Raw genomic sequence first — 21,217 nt, 5'->3', positions numbered from 1 at the left:
TTTAGCCTTCTAAGAGATTACAAGAAAGACAACGGAGACAAAACAGTGACGGCCCCAGTCCTGAGTTGCTGCAGGCAATCAAGAGAGAAAACAAGGTGATTTTGCAAAGGCTGGGGATTAGCCTGGCAGCAGCAACAAATTCTGCCTTCCGCTGATTTGAACATAAGAGGAATTTAGTAAAAGGGAAGACTTAAGAACCAGGCCCAGAAAAGTGGCACACTCCGAGGGAGAAGGGGCAGCCGTGAAGAGTTACGAACTCACAACCTGTCTAAGAACTAGACTTGCCGACCTGACTTCTAGATTGAGCGAGTCGGAACCTCTGGTTGACCACATTTAGGCTGCATGCCTTCAGCTGTGGGCAATTGGGTGGAAATGTCTTCTTACTGTATTCTGATTTCATCGTCGGCATGGGGCCCAGTTTCTCTAGGACTCATGCTAGACGAATTCCAATCGAGTTAGAAGGGAGTTCAAATGCCCGGCAGCCCATAGAGAGCCAAAGAAGGTAATGCCGCACATCCATTGTTGGGTGCCTAGAACTGGTCCTCAAGTGGGCGCTGTGTGTCTTCAGAATGAGTTACACCGAGAAAGAGCTCACACTGGGCTCAGGAAGAAAGGCCCTCTGTGACCAAATGACCGCAGTACACATCTGAGGCCATCTTTTATTATAAGAGATAACAAATTTCCTGAAAACATGTTACACTCTGTGTGTTTTATTTTAGGTTTGCATTTTCAACTTTTAGATAATGTTTAGCCTATGTTCAAAACCTAATGGTATGATTTAGGCAGGTATCCCGTAGTTTCATTTAATAAGTAACTAAGACAGGGTAATATTAAGATCCTGTTTAGTCTTCATTGGTATACTGATTAGTATGTGTTAAAACATCGTTATCAGCATATTGAATTGGATTACATCAGAGTCAGAAAACACTTGAGAAGCATAAAGTAGGAAGAGTTAAATAATGGTGGTTGCTCTTCTCTCTGTGTATTTTTCATCAGCAAGTGTGTATGGCGAGTCTACCACACGTTTTCCTGAGAAGCCATTCCGCTAACTCATCTTGATTTTCTAATATTGAGTCTAGACTCTTAGACCCTTTTGAGGTTTGCACTGCTTCATTGGTTCCAGTTTAGCCTGACATCAAAGTACTTAAAAGGCCTGTTTCTCTCACCTGCTGACAGCTTCGGATTCCCCAGACCTTTCTTCTCTAAAGCACTAAAGGAAGGAGTGTTAGGAAAGAGAGAGGCTTTCGGCTTCACTTTGATTACCTGCTCCGGGTTCCCTGTGGCTTTTGCTTTATTAAGTAGAGAAGACAGAGAAGAAAGATTTAATGGGCAATGCCATTGAGAACAAACAAAAAGAAGTGTCTTTGTACTTGACTTGTTTTAATCTCCCCTGTCTTCTTTCTACGGGGAGTTTCTGCCTAGGTATAAACGTGCGTTAGCATTTCTTAATTAGTGAGCCAACAAATGTGAGGCTCGAGTGTGGCAGTGGCATGGAGGATCTGAAGATTTTACGGAATGATTCAGAAGTGGAGTTTTTCCCAAACGGTCATCTTTTATGTAGAGCTGATAATGAAAACAACTTTTTTTTTTGTAGAGAGATGCGGCCCTGGTTCAAGATCCATCATGTTTCAACACATTTTGTGTGTCAAACCCTGTTAGGAGCAAGGCATACAGGCAAATGGACATGCTGCCTGTTTTTAAGGAGCTAGAAAACCATGTAAACATAACAAAGGTTATGTGGGGTAGTGTTGTGTTTCTGGAAACACACGGGAAGGCACCCAACTCAGCCAGGGGTTGACAGGGCACAGGAAGGCTTTGAGCAGAGTCAGCATCTCAAGGTAGCCCAAACGAGCAAAAGTGATAAGAGAAAGGGTAGGAGAAGGCTGGTCCTGGAGATGAAAGGAGTGGCACATGCAAAGGTCCTGGGAAGAGAGCATTCCAGTTGCTTTGGCAGAAAATGCAGCCTCAGGGGGTAGGGAGATGAGGTCCCGGTCAGGCGACTTGGAGGACTCCGTGCCGCAGGGCGGTGGATTTGTACTTAATCAGTAGAAGGAAAAGAACAAAAGCCAGTCCTCCCCTGCGAGCTGCGGTTCTCTGTGATCTGGCTCCTTGACCTGCACCCCAGCCCATGCTGCCTCCTGCAGTCAACTCTCCTTCCTGCTCTGCTCCCATCTTCGAGCCTTCGTACTTGCCTCCTTTCTGCTTGGGAGTTTTTCTTGCAGGTATCTTATGGGTCGTGGTATCTGGATAGTATTGTCTCAGTGAGATCTTCCTTGGCCACGTTAAACACCACTGCTCCCAGGCATGCCACTTCCTCCTTTTCCTTCCTGCTTTCTTCCTAAAATTTAGCCACTTACTACTACTCAGTACTGGTGTTTTTTTGGTTGGTTTGTTGGTTTTTGTTTTGTTTTGTTGCTTTTAGGGTTGCACCTGTGGCATATGGAGGTCCCAGGCTAGGGGTTGCATTGGAGCTACAGCTGCTGGTCTTCGCCACAGTGGCCACAGCAACGCAGGATCTGAGCTGCATGTGTGAGCTACCCCGCAGCTCACGGCAGTGCCGGATCCCCAACCCACTGAGCGAGGCCAGGGATCAAACCTGCATCCTCAGGTATACTAGTGGGATTCGTTTCTGCTTTGCCACAAAAGGAACTCCAGTACTGTTCTTTCTGTTTTGTTGATCTGTCTCTCTGGTGGTGTTTACTCTTCTAGAACGTCAGCTCCATGAGGGAAGGCATTTTTGTTTTGTTCGCAGAATAGTGTCTGTCACAGAGGAAACACTTGTTGAACAGGGAAGGGGCGGGTGAAAGAGAATTTCGAAGGGACGCTCCTTTCCTTTGTGGCAGGAACCTTTTATCTTTGAATCGCATCAGTGGTGGAAATTGATCTTCTTTACAAGTAAATTCCAACTTCTTGGTATCCATGAAAGAAATGCAGCGTATTTACCTTTGACTTGGTGGTTGAAGGTGAATGTTTCTCGGAATTGCCTGCACTAGCAGCTGAGCTCTGCAGTCGTCCTGTTTCCTTCTTGTAGCTCTTTTCAAATTAGTAGTTAGAGCAAACCTCAGTGAAATAAAGGAGTGTGTGCGTTAATGCGTGTATGTGTATGTATGTATCGTATATAGTATTTATCATTTTTAGAAATTTCTACTTTGAGTTTATTTGCTCTGTATCTCATTTCATTTTAGATTTACCTCTGTGGGTAGTAAGTTTCCTTTTTTTTTGATATTCAAACAATTATGGATTGTTATGTATTTATTCACCAAATGTGACCCCTAAAGGGCATTTGAAAAATATTCATGAATATATGTATATATGGAAAATTGATGGAACCCAGTGTGTACTGAATTCTCCTGACTTAATTCAAATTGAAAGTGTCTGTTGTTATCTCGACTAAAGGTAGTTTTTGAAATATTATTAAGGCCCTGGCTGTAATTATGAAGGTGGAATGATTTAGAGGAGAAAATTACTCTGAAATCAAGGGCTGTGTTCCATGAGACATCCTCCTTGCAACCTCCGCCCTTTAGGGAACTCTTTTCAAGATAGGAATTCCATCTTCTCAGCAATATGTCAGGGTAAGATAATCTGCTATTTCTTTGTCGGGCACAGCATCCATATTTCCTTAAGCAAAAGCCTAAAACGTCAAAGCCAGAACATGCTGAAATTCAGCCCTGTCAGAAGTTGCTTTGTTGAGGAGAAAATACGCAACGTGCATATCATTAGTTTTCTTTTCCTAAACTTCCTACATAAGCAGTAAAGGCATCCGTTGTATTACAGTCTGTGCCACTGAGAAGTATATCTCTGTAAGGTAAATTACCTTTTCCTTGCTTGGTACCTCAGTGAATGAGGTTCGTATGAAACTGAATTTACAATGGTTCATATATTTTCCTAGCATAAAGGTTTTTAAACTTAGATTTAAATGTAACATACATTCAGATTAGTGCATGGGTCGTAAGTATAAACTGGTTAGATTTTCACTAGCAGAACACACCCATGTCACCAGAGCAGGAGACAGACTATTCCCAGCCTCCAGAAGCAGTTACTTTGCCTCCCTTGAGTCATTTCTCTCTCAGCACGCGGTGCGATTATTACATAGACGTAGAAACACCGTCTATGAGGAAATGTACATGCTTTTTTGAACTTTGTATAAGCTGAATCATGCAATGTACTCATTTGTGTTTGGGTTTTTTCATTTAACTTTTTGTTTATGAGATTCTTTTCATTGCAGGAGGTTGTCGTTTGATCGCATGGATAATGACTATTTTGGGGCTGTTACACGTACCGCTGCTATGAATGTGTTTGTACACAAAATGTGATGACACTATGTGTACATTTGTTTTAGGGACATACTTTGGAATGAGGGGAGTGATGGAGGGAACAGGCACATGCTTGGCTTTTGTAGAAAGGGCCAAACAGTTTTCCAGAGGCTGCATCAACTTATATTTCCTCTGGTGGTGTAGGAGAAGGCCGGTTGCCAACACTTGGCGCTGACAACATGAAGTCTTTTTAATTTGATTGTTTCCAGGTGAATGTGCAGCGATGGTCATTGTGGCTTTAATTTCTCTATCCCCAGGGGCTACTGCAGTGGCGCTCCTCTCCCGTGCTTACGGGCCACTGTCGTTCACCTTTTCTGAAATGCCCATGCAGATCTTTTGCTTATTTGTTTTTCTGCAGGATTGTTAACCATTTTAGCAAGTTTCTCGCACTTGAAGGGAATACCTTATCAATATCTGAAGACTTTAAGAAAAAAAGGATGAAGGTCCTTGAGTGCAATGTTTATGACTAAGTAGTTGAGAATCTAAAGATGCGGACGTTGTCCCCTGTGTTAAAAATAATGGCAGAGTCTACACTCTGCTAGTCTTGACTGGCCAAGGGAGGAAATTTGGAAGCCAGTGCCTTACAGTGGACTGTCTTAAAGCAGGAAGTATGAGTCCCAGTGTTAAGGCTGTAAATGATTTACTGACGATGATGCCGTGTGAATATCTTTATGGATGTTAAAAGGCTGTAGGTACATTGATTTTTTTGTGGTCTGGCTTCATCGAATTCCCCCACGAGCCTCGTTATTTATGTGAGGTACGTTGTCAGATGCAAGGTTGTGTAACGTGGTTTCACAGACGCACTTGTGTTTCATTTGAAATTGAAGGTGATTATGTCGTGACGACTGACCTAAATTTTCATCAGAATTGTAAATGGAACTTTATTTGAGTAACTTTTCCACTTAATGAAATTTAAGTTAGAGTCTATGCGCACTCCCTATCAAGAAGATAAGTATTACACTCCTTTAATAGCTAATATAGGAAGGAGTAAATTATAGGAGAAAATAACATTTTGGTATTTCCTGGCTTTTTTTCCCCATGTCTAGAGCCATGCCCTCAAAACTAAAAATGTCTAAAGGTAATGTTTCTGTCAACCCCAAATAGCAGCAAGACGGGCAGCCCCTTTGAATTTTCTCAGCCAAGTTCTAAAGAGGTCGTGGTGTTTCTGAGGTCGAGATCACGGTCTTGAAGGATAAACTCACTTCTTCTCACGTCCTGTTGCGGCAGAAGTGATCTCACCATCTTTTGAGGTCCAGACCACGTTGCTTGTACTTTTCTTCAAGTGCTGGTTCATTTTTGCTCTTTACATCACTTGGCGTTGTACCTACATTCTTGATGTTCCTGCTTACTTGTTAATGTGCCTCCTGACTAGAGTGAAAGCTTCTTGCCGACGGAGGTCATACTGTATTTACTTATTTTACCCATCCAGTGCCCAGTACAGGCCTCAGAGCGTAAGCCCATGTTACACACTGAATGAGTTCATGAATCGGACATTCGATAACCCTTTCATGAAAATGTAAAGAAAAACTCAGAGTTTCTGTCGTGACTCATGGGTTAAGAACCCGACTCGTATCCATGAGGATGTGCGTTCAATCCTTGGCCTTGTTCAGTGGGTTAAGGAGCCGGTGTTGCTGTGAGCTGTGGCCATGGGTCATGGATGTGGCTCAGATCTGGCATTGCTGTGGCTGTGGCATAGGTCAGCAGTGCCGGGGCCAATGCCCTAAAAAGACAAAAAAAGTGAAGAAAAATTTAATCCTTGTCCGAGAGGTAATTATTTGCAAATATTTCGCTTGTCTTTTCCACATCACAATTTTCTTTTACCTTGGGAAATTTAAATTTTTTAATAGGGTGAATATCTTCTTCAACACATTACCTGATGGTGAAAGTTTATGCTTTCTGCATCCAAAGCTCTCTTAAAACATTTCCTTACTTGGCTGTTTTGGAAGTCTGGTCTGTAGTAGTTTTTATTCTTACATTTGCTTAATGAATTTGTTTTTATCCTTCATAAATAGGTTTTTATTAGGTGATTCGTTCTGGCTTCAGGGTAGTTAAACTCTGATTTGTTGGAGAGTTAGCTCAATAAAAGCAATAGATGAACTACTTTGAATTTATTTTCTTGGGCTGGAATGATGACAAAGCCAAATTTTTTCAATGCATCCCTTTAGAATACCTAGTATATATTTGGCACTACTGTGGACCCCATGGATTATAGCAGGGAAGGAAGTAGTCTTTGTCCACAGGAAAATTTCATTCTAATTGAAGAGCTATGTTACCAACAAAAAAAAGATAATACGATGTAAGTGAAAAGATAACACAATGTAAGATAAGAATCCCATAAGGCTGGAGTGTGATTTGGGCTGCGCTTTTATATGGATTTATTAGGGATGATTACTTATCCCCGAGGAGATGACCCAGTGACAGAGGCTCAGAATGGGAGAAACCCTTTATGTGAACATTAGGATGGAAATTACATAAGACAGGAGTTCCCGTCGTGGCGCAGTGGTTAACGAATCCGACTAGGAGCTATGAGGTTGCGGGTTCGATCCCTGGCCTCGCTCAGTGGGTTAAGGATCTGGCGTTGCTGGGAGCTGTGGTGTAGGTTACAGATGTGGCTTGGATCCCACGTTGCTGTGGCTGTGGTGTAGGCCGGTGGCTACAGGTCCAATTCAACCCCTAGCCTGGGAACTTCCATATGCTGCGCGCAGGTGCAGCCCTAGAAAAGGCAAAAAGACAAAAAAAAAAAAAAAAAAAATTATATCAGGCAGAGGCTTGGAATGAGAATAGACTTGGAGAGCCAGAAGGCTGGTGATGAGAGGAGAGTGGTAGGAGCTGAGCTTGGAGAGTGGGGGTCCCGTCATGTAGGGCCTTGCAGGCCACAGTGGAGACTGTTCTAAGGATGCTGGGAAGCTCCGAATTATTAAAGGAGTCACTTGGGCATCTCTGAAGAAGAAGAGAACATAGTGGGCAAGACTGGAAGGAAACCAGGAGATGACAAGTGATCCTGGGGAGAAATGAAGGGCACCACTTAGCTTAAATCCCCTTAAAAACAGCAGCCTGTGTGTAAATGAGGGCAGTTAAAACATAGGATGTGGTTTTCGGCCTGGGATCCTGGAAGCCGTTCCACATGCGTGTGTTATCTTGGCCCTGTGACTGCACCTACTGGGTTTGAAAAAGGTCTAATTCAGCCTATTATGGAACAGCCACCTATCTATGCCTTGAGGTGTTTTTGTGTAATGCACCAAGGGAAGGCTTCTGTATAATTTTCCAGCAGGATCGTCGGAAAACAAGACTGTTTGTTAGAGGAGGTGCTTTAGTGTTCCTTAAAGTGTGTTCCATAAAAATCTACTTAAATAATTACCATCATTAAAACTTTGCCTACTAATTGACACAATACTAAACAAAAATTTTTAAATTTGAGGTTGAAGGCTAAGCTGCTAAAACAAATGTACCAAGTGATACAGTGACTTAAAAATTTAAAAATGCATTGACTATCCAAAGATGAGAAGGTTCAGGAGTTCCCACTGTGGCGCCATGGGTTAAGACTCCCACAGCCGTGGCTCTGGTGCCAGCTAAGGCGTGGCTCTAGTCCCAGTCCGACAGGGTGGGTTAAAGGGTCCGATGTTGCTTTAGCGGAGCTCCCTGCAGCTGCTTAGATTTAGTTCCTGGCTCCAGAACTTCCTTACACTGCAGGTGGGACCATTAAAAAAAAAAGAGGAAGTTCAGTGTGGCATGATCCCGATGAAGTTTTATTGTGCCTTCGTCTGTGTTGTTGAGGCTGAGGCAAAGGCGCGTGTGTCCCAGCTCTTAGGATGGCAGAAGAGGACGCAGAGGATCAGACATGCTGGGATTTAAGCCTGAACTGAGAACGTCATCCTTGACTTTCCTGTAGATCCTGTTTGGTGATCCGTTTCAAGGAAGCCTGGAAAATGTAGTGTAACCGGATGGATTTTTATGGGCAATTAGGAGCTTCTACCACAAATACTTTTTCTTTTCAGGGGCAAAATAGATACCAGATTTTATTATGTATGTAATTGTGACCTATTAATGTCAATAAATAATTGACATTTTATTTGATAGAAAATAATTCTTCAAGGAGACAAATAATAATAATAGTTCAGGAATTATATAATTATAAGTACTGTAATTATATTACAGTTAGTGATTATTACACAATTATAATTAATAATAATAATTATTGCTCAGGAAGACAAATAATGCATCACTTTGCTGTGGAAGTAATGCAGTATTTGGGTCATGAAAGAAAGAAATATATGCCTCATACAACACAGGTGGCCTCCCTATAGGTGTCCCTGGAGTGTGGCAGGATTTAGAGCTGAACCTGACACAGTTAACGATGAAGGTAGGCACTGTGAAGACAAAACTGACTGGGCTTTGATGCCTAAGTTAGGCCAAGATGAATTAAATGGGAAACCAAATCGAAAGATGGCTGAAGAATAAAGCAGGTAGGCAAACAGTTGTTCAAGGAGGGACAGAGTCGAAAAAGAATTGGTAACCATTATTCTTTTGTCTGTTGACCAGCAGCTGCACCTGCTGTATAGTCAGGAACTTGAGGACAGCTGAGTACATAATCAACTTTCAGTTTCTGACCTTTAATAATAAATGTGTGAAACTCTGAGAGTATTTGACCTGACATAATTTTCATAGCAAGTAGGGGAAAAGCTAATTAACATAAATTGAAGGTATTGATTGGCTTAAGTGATGCAAATAAAGATATGAGGGTAGAATCATATTTCACATTTATGAAATGAGATAGTTTTCATATAACACTTTTTGGAATCCATAAGTTAGACCAGGGAAGTGATGCCGTTAACATTAGTGTAATGTGTTTGAGAGTTTTATGCTCCCTTTTTGTGCCATTTGTACTGGTTAAATAAAGTAAACTTTAATAAATCAATGCATGTTGCATTCAGTAGAATCGTTGTGAAGATTGAAGATCTTGGGGAAATTGTTCATTTTTTCGTGCTGTACTTGATTGAAGATGATTTTGTTTCCATTACAAAGCTGAATATGTTAACTTTACCATGTGTGGTTTTTATGAGAACTTTGATCTGCTTATGGATATTTATGATGTCTTCATGGCATATGTGATGACCTGCATTGCTCTGTTTCTTAGTTCCTAGTGTATGCGTTATATTTGTGACTTTTTCATTTTTTTAAAGGTAGGTATGGCTTCTGTTGTGAGGATGTTGATGCTGTTGGGAACAGACCCACCTGTGACAATGATCTCGTGTCCTTGTGCCACTCCTGGCGTATTTAGCAACTCTGCTGTGAGCCATTGGTATATATTGATTGACTTTTAGGATGTATGGACCCACACAACCATAAAGGTTAACGGAACACAGGCGAATTCTGCGAACTGTGGTTGGTGTCCCCGGAGTCGTCGTCATGGTTTATGCACTGTCTGTAAAAACGCTGGGAGTGTTTGTTTAATTTAAGCTTTGATTAAGTAATCAGTGCAGAATTGGTCTAAGTGTTGATGTCTTCTGCTTCTTTCATATTTGTCTTTCTTTATGAGAAAAAACCCAAAGAAACCATTTTTATTCTTCTCAAAATTGTGAGACATACAAACACTTCGTAAAGAAAAAGTATTCTTACATACTCTTTGTATTGACTTAAAAGTATCTTTGTTGTGCAGGTAAAGCTAGGTTTTAATATTCTCTCTTTACAGGATAAAAACAAGTCTACAAAGTCAATCGAGCTTAAATCGACAATATTAATTTTATATTTTGAGTGGTGTTGAGCTAAAACTGAATTTCTGCAGAGTGCTTATGATTTATTTGAGGGCTCTGTCCCTGGGTCCTTTGAGTTTGGCAGCATGACCCTGTGATTCCTAAAGCTTAAAAAAATGTTCTCCATGAGTCCTTTAGTGTGGTGTTTGTAGCATCCACATAATAATGGTTTTAAAGTGGTAACTTTGTTTCACATTTTGCATGTTGATTACTGCATAAACAAATATGAGGGGCCGTACTTACTGTTCTGGCCTTTATGTTCATTGAAAGAAAACAGCCAGATCTGGATGATCGACATACATTTGTATTGAATCGAGTGTTCATTAGTAGAGCATAGAGCATGGTAAATTCTCTACCTTTTCAAACATAAATTTGGAAAAATGTGTATATTAGCCACAGTATGTGGATTAAAAAAAATTCTGTATCAAGATATATCAATGCAAAATTGTGAAAAGGGACTTCTCTGATAAATTTCTGTTTTGTTTTATCTTGGTGGGTTATATTTTTAAAAATGTAATAAACTTGCTTCAGGCCTCTGCTTTCTCAGACAAATGCCATGAGGTTTTAGGACCTTTGGCAGAAACTGCCAAATGAGTAAAAGCAGGAGGAAGTCATTATTGCTTGCTCATTAACAGCTGCAGTGGAAAGACGTTAAGAGAGGGTGAAAAGTGGAAGCAGTCATTTATTATTCTTTTCTGTACACTTTCTCTCCTTTTTCTTACACACACTCTAGTCACTTCGTGAGTAAAATGGTAGGTAGGCATCAGTTCCGTTTTCTCTTCTTTTAGGCCTTGCGCTTCTCCTTGGTGAAGGCTCGTTTTCTGGCGGCAGAGGCCTGGCTGTTAAATAGAAGCACTATTTTACAATGAACAAGGCATTCAAGATGTGGTAAATTCTGATGATCTACTTGTAAATCACCGTATGTGGATATTAAAGAAATGGAAGAACAGATTCCTTATCAAGGCTCTGGGCACATGTGCACAGAGCAATGTAGGTGGGAACTGATTTTCTGTGAAATATAGGCTGAAAATCACATTAGTCTCAAAAGCAGCGGATCATTGAAGTTGTGGTTATTTTGAGCCTGAACTAAATGGATTAAACAATTCTCATTTCATTTCGCTTGTAAATACGTAGTCTTAAAATGACCCAATATTGATTGAAACCCACTTGTGAAGAGAATGGGAATGAGAAAAATGATTATTCGAAGTGACGTTTACTCTTTCATTTGGAGAAAATGATTGAGAAGAAATGTGTTAGCGAATGAGTTAGCGTGAGCCCACTGTCAGATAACTCTTGACAGAATTCCATTTTAAAGTATGGGATGTATAGTCTTCTTTGTTTTAGGTAGTAATAACACATTGTACTTTTTTTTTTTGGCTTTTTTGCCATTTCTTGGGCCGCTCCCGCGGCCTATGGAGGTTCCCAGGCTAGGGGTTGAATCGGACCTGTAGCCACCGGCCTACACCAGAGCCACAGCAACGCGGGATCCAAGCCGCATCTGCAACCTACACCACAGCTCTCGGCAACGCCAGATTGTTGACCCACTGAGCAATGGCAGGGACCGAACCTGCAACCTCATGTTTCCTAGTCGGATTCGTTAATCACTGAGCCATGACGGGAACTCCTACATTGTACTTTTGAATATGAATGGAACACTTTTGTCTTTGGAGGAAAGATTTCTCTTCTTTTGATAGCTTCACCCCCACTCCCTGCTATTGGAAGACTTCTCTCACAATTGAATGGGCTTACAGCATCATATTTAAATGAGAATTATCTCAATGTGTTATCCAATAAATAGTCACTGTCTTAACAAAGTTATATTTTGGAGTTCCCACTGTGGCTCAGTGGGTTAAGAACCCAGCATGGACACTATGGATTTGATATGGATTTGATCCCTTGCATAGCCCAGTGGGTGAAGAATCTGGCGTTGCTGTAAGCTGTGGTGTAGTTCGCAGATGTGGCTCGGATCCAGTGTTGCTATCGCTGTGGCAGAGGCTAGCAGCTGCAGCTCCAATTCAGCTTCTAGCTTGGGAACTTTCATATGGCCTGCCCTTAAAAAAAAAAAAAAAAAAAAAAAAAAAAAGTTACATTTCTAGAGCGCTCTCTGGTGGCCTAGCACTTAAGGATGTGGATTCGTCACTGCTGTGGCTCAGGTTACTGCTATGGCATGGGTTCAGTCTGTATGCCACAGGCAGCATATCTGGCCAAAAATGTTACATTTCTAGAAGTTGTTTGCATTAGATGGAAATATTTGCATTCCTGAAAGATTTCCTTTCAAAAACATAGTTTTAGTATTATTTCAGATCTTAAGCAATTTCAGTATAGCTGATTCTTTTCATAGGTGTTTATTTACCTGGATGCATAGTTGGCACATGGCCAAAAGAATAAACAGTTTCTTAGAGATAAATTTTTATTATTTGGTGACTCTCTATGTATATATAAGTGAAAAAAAAGTTCAGAAAACCCCAAACCATTTGTGTGTGTGATGTGTGTGTGTATAGATAGCATGTGATTAACTTGTTTGAAAATAGAGTGCAGATATTTTAGGTAATTATCTTATTCTATGGGGAATTCTGTATATTCTAAAGACTAGTCATTCATCCACAATTTTAGTCAACTCTTTCCTCAGATACAGTTGGTTTTTAAATTAGGTTTTCTGTGATTGCTTTGACCAGGGTTTGCAGGGTAACATAATTGCAGCTTAAAAACATGCTTTCTCTTACCTTCTCTTTGATACAGTTTCCTTTCATACGGCCCTGAGGTTGCCTCTGATGTTACCTTTTTACTCTGATTTGGGCACCGGCACTGACTTTGTCACGCAACGTGATAGTCTTGAGATGGACATACTGGCGATTTGGGAAGCAAGAGCTGACGAACTTCACAGAAGACAGTGTTTGATCCGTTTTGACGCATGTGTATATTTTGTGTTGCGGGCTTTTGGTCATGAAATTCTACTCACAGACTGCTTTTTTTTTTTTTTTTTCCCTTGTCTTTTTTGCCATTTCTTGGGCTGCTCCCGCGGCATATGGAGGTTCCCAGGCTAGGGGTTGAATTGGAGCTGTAGCCACCGGCCTGCACCACAGCCACAGCAATGTGAGATCCCAGCCGCGTCTGCCACCTACACCACCGCTCACAGCAATGCCAGATCCTTAACCCACTGAGCAAGGCCAGGGACCGAACCCGCAACCTCCTGGTTCCTAGTCGAATTCGTTAAGCACTGCACCATGACGGGACTCCCCAGACTGTTTTTGAAGATTTTTCCCAAATGAGTACATATTTTATTTAAAATTTTAAAATTATTTATGCTTGTACATTTTTATTTTACAATTCTAAAATTCAAAGTTTTTCCTTGTATATGCTATATTTGGTTTATATAGCAGTTATATAAGGTGTGTTTTATATATATGTATATATACATATAAACAAATATAGTATATACCATTTTACATTTTATATATCTATCTATCCATCTATCTATATATACCTGTTGTTGTAATTTCTTCTTTTATCATGTCCTGTGTATGTTATGATTTCTTGGACCCTGAATCTCCTTGAAGACTATATCGTCCTCATTTTTGCAGCTGCAGAATGGACACATAGCAGATACTGTATAAACTGAATCCATGGAGGATACTTAGATATTAAAGTTAACTTGAAATCAGTACTAAAATAATGATTAATTCATGTATCAGGTTGGAAGAAGCAAATGAATATATGCGTTTGTTTTGTGTCGTCAGGCTTCCTTCCTGGCTCGGTTATCCTCGTGTTGCTGGAGTAGCACCGACTGACCATAATTGTATGGGGTGTATATTGCCCTTGAAATCAAAACGAAAACCAGTTTTAGTGATGGGTGCCAGTCAGAAAACCATTACATCATTGACAAGTTAACACAGTTACAAAAACTATAGTTAAGATAATCTCAAAAAGGCGCAAAGGTGAATATGGATTGGGTGATTTAACTTTTTCTTCAGTTGAAAAACACTAGGTTTTACAAAATGCCATGTTAAAATATTTTTCCTTTGGATGATAATAGAAATTACACATCTACACTCACACAGCGATGATAGGATAAGAATGCAGTTGAGTAAAATAGGATCCATCCTCCTTCCCGTTGATAAATTTCCATCTGAAACCCAGTGAAAACAAGGTGAACCCTGGTGTAGCAATAATCAAATCGTCCTTTTCATTGGATCCGTAGAACTTGGAGTAATTATGAACGCTTAGGTGACTGGAATTTCTAGATCTTTCCTCTGATTGCTCACTGTTGCTGACACTTATTTTCAAAATGATTATTTTTGCATCTGAGGTAAGACTTGAGTATTCTGATCTGGGGTTTCCATATTAACCAACTCTAGATTTAATATTAACGAGGAATGTTTTTAATGAAACATTCTCAAATATTTTCACATGAAATCAATGTCCATTTTTTGCTATGAGCTAATGTTGTGTTTTTCATAGCATATTTATTAAGTCTTACCTGAAACATAGATTCCCATTTTCCCATTCATATATATTTCTCATATTATGTATTTTTACTTCAAAAGTTACCATGGAAATTTTTACTGGGGTAACATTTAGCCTCTAAAGTACTGACAAGTATTTTCTCGGTTGATTAGGTGAAACTTTTGTCTTCAGAACAGCTCTGGTTGTGATGAGCATGTTGAAACATTGAGGAGTAACTGTACCAACCGATTAACAAGGCCAAATGGGCACCATCTAGTGGTGATATAGACATAGTGCAGCCTAATTTGAAAAGAAAATTGTCTTAGTGGGTAACAGCTCAGATGCCTATAGGAGCCGGGCAGATAATACAAATGGAAGTCCGTGGGAGGAAAAAAATCAATTATTGGCATATATCACATCTCTGTGATTATGGAACAATGGTATGAGCACTTGATAAAATAAACAGGATGTAGAAGAAGGTATTTTAAACACAGAAAGGAAGGAAAAATGCAAGCTCTGTAATAGCCCTAAGGAATGGCCAATTCATGGCAAACTCAGCAGCTTATCATCAGGTTCAATTGATTGCTGTCATTCAAGAACACAGCTCTAGTGTTCCCAGACCTTCCCAGTTTTTCAAGAGAACCTGGAAATCTGAAACCTTCTAATTTTAGTATGTGGACTCATTTTTAAATTAAGGAGCAGTAGCACCCCAACTTAAATGCATCTTAGGGGGAGTTCCCTTTGTGGATCAGTAGGTTAAGGGTCCAACTTCTCTGTGAGGATTCAGGTTCGATCCCCAGCCTGGCTCAGTGGGTGAAGGTTAAGGATCTAGCATGGCCTCAAGCTGCAGTGTAGGTTGCATTTGCGGTTTGGATTTGGTGTTGCTGTGCCTATGGCGCAGGCCGGCAGCTGCAGTTCCAAGTCGACCCCTGGCCTGGGAACGTCCATATGACACAGGTGTGGCCCCATCTTGGGGCCACTTTGAGCCCTTGTGAGCTCTTTCTTTCAAAAAACATCTTGAATTTATTGATTTCGTTTCTTTCAGAGGACAAAACAATTTGGATGTCTTCTAGCAGCATTGTGAAATCATTCTGCATTATCAAGTGGCTGCATCCTTGCTAGATTGAGTCTTGGTGGAAGATTCTTTTCATTGCCCACTATGTAAGATGCCAAGGCTGTAGCTATAAATAGGACAGACTCTTGTCACTGGTCTCTCCCAGTGCTGTGTCTTAAATGGGACACCTGGTAATGTGATCACAGAGCGTGGCCACTTTCTGCAGGGATTATACACACCGAGATGTTTGGATATGTGACCTTCAGTGTTTGTCTTGGTTCTTGAGCTCTGTATAGAATTTAAGTTGATGATTTATGTTACGTTGATTTATTTTTCGTGTAGCTTTCTGCTGAGCAACTTGGGGTTCTTAAAAAGATACCACTAAATCAGGCCTGGCAATTTAGGGCAGGATAAAACACAGAGGTGGTTGTTTGTTACTTTCTGTCTTTCCCCAGAGCCCTTGACCTTGACCGCATCTTTCTGCATCTGCACAGAGGAAGTGAATAGAGAGAAAAAGGAAGAAGGACCAGGATTCAGACTCCTTTGAACTTGTTCACAAAGTGGGAGAGGCCGAGGGGAATGAAAGGAACCACAAATAGCGGTGTGGCCTCGTTCCTTCTCTCAGGCCTCCTCCGTTCATCATCCCTTTCAGAGGCCGGCCATGCCCCGTCCATTTGCCCGCTGGCTTCCTCCAGGCCCTTTAGCTGTCCGACCTGATCCATGGCCACTTTCTCACTTGTTGTTTCTGTTTCTGCATCCCTGGTCTCTGTTCTGTTCCTCAGTCACGTCACACGTGATCGCCCTTATGCCACCAGGCTGGTGTTCTTTCTGCCTGAAATAGTAACTCGCAGGTACTCGCTTAGTTTCGACGTCCCACTTGTCATTCCTGAAGTCTCCCTTTCTTCGTGAGGTCCAGCTTGCTCGTCTCATTGAGAATTATGTCCCTTGCCCTCTCAATCCCCTCTATTTTACTCTACTCCTCATCAAATAGCAGTGAATATATTTCACTGTAATACATAATTTGCGTATTATGTTTGTAACCTATTCTCTGCTAAAATATAAGTACGTGGAGAATAGAGATTTCTGTCTTGTTTACTGAGGTCTCAGAAAACTGTGTGTGATGTATAGAAACCCTTTATATATTTTTGAATGAAAGAATATTGAACTTCTTCTTTCTCTCTCTCTCTTTTTTTTTTTTTGGCCAGGCCTGCAGCATGCAAAAGTTCCCAGACCAGGGCGCCAACCCAAGCCTTAGCAATGATAATGCCAGGAGTGGCACTCTGAATGTTAAATTTCTTCTGTAGGTCTGGGCATATTTCCCACACGCTGCTGTAATTGCCCACAGAAAGGTTTCTTGCAGCAGATTACATCATGTATAGGCTTATGACCTATTTTTTGGTTACAAGAAATTGCAAAAAAATACACGTGAAAAGGAAAGAGACATTTGTATGTTTGGTCCCCAGAACACGTTAAAAGTAAAAAGTTGATGTGCATGCTCTCCGTATAGTGGGCAGTCACTTTGTATGGATAATTAGTATTGAAAACAATGATAAAGCAAAGGTAATTGGTTTAAAGCAGTGGAATGGCAAAGACTATGGGGCAAAAGGCCTGCGATGGATCCTGGTTACGCCATTTGCTAGCTCAGTGACCTCAGTTTAGCTATTTATTACCTTATCTTAAAAATAGAAATGGTAATAGAATCTGTCTTCATTAACTTAGGATTGCATAATGATATGCTTTCCGTCTTAATCCATACTTTTCCCTCCAACAGTTAACCCAGCATATATATCTAAATTTGCAATTGTTTTATTTTTCTGCTCACTTGATAGATTCTCCCTTTAGCATCAAAGCCTGTGTTGTGTGTGTGTGTATACAGGTTTTGCTTTTTTAGGGCCATACCTGCGGCATCTGGAAGTTCCCAGGCTAGGGGTTGAATCAGCGTTGCAGCTGCTGGCCACAGCCACAGCCATGCCATATCTAAGCCACATTTGCAGCCTACATCACAGCTCATGGCAACACCAAGATCCTTAACCAACTGAGCGAGGCCTGGGATTGAACTCCCCCAGCCTCATGGACACTAGTCGGGTTTGTTCCCACTGAGCCACAGTGGGAACTCGCTGTATCTTTGTGTTTGGATGTTGTATTCCCAACTCTAAACACAATGGCGCATGGTGGTTGCCCAGTACATGTGTCATTGAGTGATTAATTCAGCATGTGTAAGCCGTGAAGTTCACACGGCATAAAAGCAAGTTGGTTTGTAAGCAGTTGTTATAGGATGGGTGTCTGTCGTTACTGTCACCATCTGACCTCTTAGCATCATTGTCAAATATCTATCACTCAGACTCCTTTAATTTACTGCCAAGGGGCTGACCATCTTCTGGCCCTGAGTAGAAGTTCAGTGAACTAACACAGGAGACACTGAGCGGATCTATGATCTCTTTCTAGGTCTCCAGGCTGGCTGGTGTTCTGGTCAAGCATGGCGTCAGCAAGGGGGACACTGTGGTCATTTACATGCCCATGATCCCTCAGGCAATGTACACCATGCTGGCCTGTGCCAGGATAGGCGCCATCCACAGCCTCATATTTGGGGGATTCGCATCCAAAGAACTAAGCAGCCGCATTGATCACGCAAAGGTAAGGAAGAGCTCTATCTGAAGGCGTAAGTAGCAGCTACGTCAAGTACAGCCATGTGTATCCAAGAGCGATCTGTACTCAGGAGATCCTGCTGTTGAAGGGGGTTAAAGTTGACTTTGTGTTTGGCATACTCTGTTAACCAAAATCTTATCTTTTTGAGTTTGTCCTATATGTGAAAGACATCTTCCTAGATGCTGTGAGGCACATGACATATAAGGTGCATGCCTTTCAAGTTAGCTTTGTGTGTATAAGACATTTAAGAAAAACAATACATGAATAACCATGTATTCATTCAACATATATTTATTCAGCTTCCACTCTATGTCTGGTATTGTCCTTGGAACTGGTTAATAAACGACACTTAACACAGGGCCTGGCATATAGAGGATTGACCTTTAGAGCTGTACAAGCCCAGGATGAGACATTCTTCACAAGGAAGGGAGCTGATAGACACTGAGCGTCCCCTGAGTGCCAGGTGTAGAGTGAGGTTTTGCATATCTGACTTCATCTGGTAATAGATCAGTTATTAGAACAAGGAAGCTGCTTTGTGCACTAACTGGCTGGATTCTTTTTTCTTTTTTCTTTTTCTCTCTCTCTTTCTCTCTTTTGAAAAACATGTTGCGTTGGTGCTTATGAAGGGAAATCTAGGGGGAAATAGCAGTCACTGATCTGCACATCAGTGGGTGGTTGGGGACTGCTCTGAGAAAGTTTTTTAGCTGCAGACATCAACTCTGTTTGGGCCAAGGTATGGTATGTATTGTTTCATTTAAAAAATATTTTCTGCAGTGTGGAGAAAGTTATAAACATATATACATTTATATGAAGAATTTATAAATCTAATGCTGTACCATTGGCGTTTTCACTCATCACACACACAGGCACAGGCACATGTGTCTGCAGATACACAGACATGTCAAGCCTTGCGAAGGATTTCGACAATAGATGTACATCCTTCTGGGCAGAACCATTGAGTAGGTCAAATTGAAGGTGAGAAGATGGAGATTGAGGTATATAGTTGAGATATTTGGACAGAAGTAATAGGTGAAAATGGATGATTTTGATGTCATGATTTTCAACTAAATAGGTGAAGGAAAGGTTTTATTTTAACAGATGAAATTGGGAAAAATGTGTTCTAACAGATCAGTTGAGGTGGAATAAAACCTCCAATAGAAGGTTGTTAATAGAAATGTGAAAGGGGTTATTTTCTCGAGGAAGAGTCTAGTTTCGACTTTATTAAATTATTCAACTTTTGATATATTCAATATGTGTTTTTAATTTTATGTGTAACTTTCATTTATGCGGAATTCTAATCTTGGGGAATGTTATCTAGAGTTATTGTTGTAAGTATTACAGGTGTTAAAATGTGAATTATATTCAAATGTCTGACCTTTAAAAATGTAATAAAAAGATTCCAAGACTTACTTTTTCAATTCTTTCCTTTTTTTTTTCTTTTTTTTTTTTTTTTCTCCTTTTAGAAGGCAGCTTGATACAGTGGAAAGAGACAGGGTCTGAAATCATGCAGAACTGGCCCTCTTTCTGTTTCCTCCGCTCGTAACCTGGGGCACGCTATGCAGCTGCACTGAGCCTCAGCTCCATGAATGTTAAATGATATTAAAAAGCAGAAAGTGCTATATATGCATATATTTGGCATAATATAAGCCTTCCCCGATGAGACATGTTGTAACCAGAAACCAAAGCTCAGGCACAGACGCACTATCTTGGATTGATTATCTGTCTCCTGAATTATTTATTATCTGTCTCCTTTGCTTTGGATTTCTCCATGAAGAAACAGTGTGCTTAAAAGAGTAAAGACATGCTTGTTTTGCAAATTAATGAGAGTTCTACTTCAGTGCCACAAATGTTTATTGAGAGCTTATGGTATGGCAAGTGCTGTACCAGCCAATGGAGACAGGGAGGTCCTGGGGTCCAGATTTGGCCCTGGAGAGCTTTCTGTGCAGTGAAGGGGGTGACGGAACACGTTGACTCTAGTTGGGCATCTGAGGCCTGCCCAGGATCTACCAAGGAGTCTTTTGAATACAGCACCTGCGCATATCTTGAAGAATGACCAGCAAGTTGTCAGGTAAAGAAGAGTGCCAGGTGTGTCTTAATGAAAGGGGCAGGTTCAGGCTCTCGGGGGCCTGAAATTTAAGTGATCTGCAGGCCCGTTTAAGAAAAATGTGACAAAATTGCAAATGCACATTTGGTGGAAATGAGTAGGCATTTAGAACAAGAGAAGAATCATAGACGTTGTTATTAGAGATTCAGGTCTCTTCCTTCTGAGGTCTTTAGACCTTTAAGCAGAGATGCTTACATGGAAAGCCTTGGAAATCCTTCCTGATAGCAACCAGGCTGGGTCTTACCCCCTAAAAGATGCTACAGCTTCAGCAACAACTAGATGTTACTCAGGCCTCTGCAAGTGAGGGGGCCCTAGGCTTCCTTTTCACTGGTTCCTGGCAAATGCACATCTACCGGCTTAATGAAATTCTTTGGAAAGTAATTTTTAAACAGCTCATATTTATTATCCAAAAATATCATTGTGTAATTCCAAACAGGTAAGTGAGATTTGTGAGGAAGTTGTGAGGTCTATAACATTTAAAACTAGTTTTTTCGGAGGTCCCATTGTGGTGTAGTGGAAACAAATCTGACTAGCATTCATGGGGATGGGGGTTTGATTCCTGGCCTTGCTCAGTGGGTCGGGGATCCTGCGTGGCTGTGGCTGTGGCTGGCATCTGTAGCTCCAGTTCGACTCCTAGCCTGGGAACTTTCATGTGCCACAGGTGTGCCCCTCCCCACCCGCACCCCCCAAAAATAGTTTTTTGGTTTTTAGGACATTTATTCAATAGAGAACAGATCATTCAAACCTTTTTTTTTTTTTTTTTTTTTTTTTTAAGGGCTACACCCGTGGCATATGGAGGTTTCCAGGCTAGGGGTCCAATCAGAGCTACAGCTGCCAGCCTATGCCACAGCCACAGCAATGCCAGATCCCAGCCACGTCTGTGACCTACAGCACAGCTCAGGGCAAC

At 41.1% G+C, this 21,217-nt stretch overlaps 1 protein-coding gene across 6 annotated transcripts in view; it reads left to right on the top strand.

The window, feature by feature from the left end:
- The window catches only part of ACSS3 (acyl-CoA synthetase short chain family member 3), a 149,680-nt gene that overhangs the window by 37,448 nt on the left and 91,015 nt on the right, over positions 1–21,217 (top strand). For all 6 annotated transcript variants that reach the window (XR_014804590.1, XR_014804589.1, XR_014804591.1 and 3 more), the window contains exon 3: positions 18,006–18,194. Coding sequence is in view for 3 of the 6 variants with exons in the window: in XM_084957730.1 (XP_084813856.1) it covers positions 18,006–18,194 (189 nt within the window). In the remaining 3 variants the exon portion in view is untranslated. The remainder of the gene's footprint in view (positions 1–18,005; positions 18,195–21,217) is intronic.

The sequence above is a fragment of the Sus scrofa genome, chromosome 5 (assembly GCF_054392235.1).
Source record: "Sus scrofa isolate SSC_HxYL_T2T_F1_AM1 chromosome 5, Sscrofa_HxYL_maternal_Yorkshire_Landrace_v2.0, whole genome shotgun sequence".
Classification (NCBI taxonomy): Eukaryota; Metazoa; Chordata; class Mammalia; order Artiodactyla; family Suidae; genus Sus; species Sus scrofa.
This window is presented reverse-complemented; position numbering and strand designations above follow the sequence as displayed.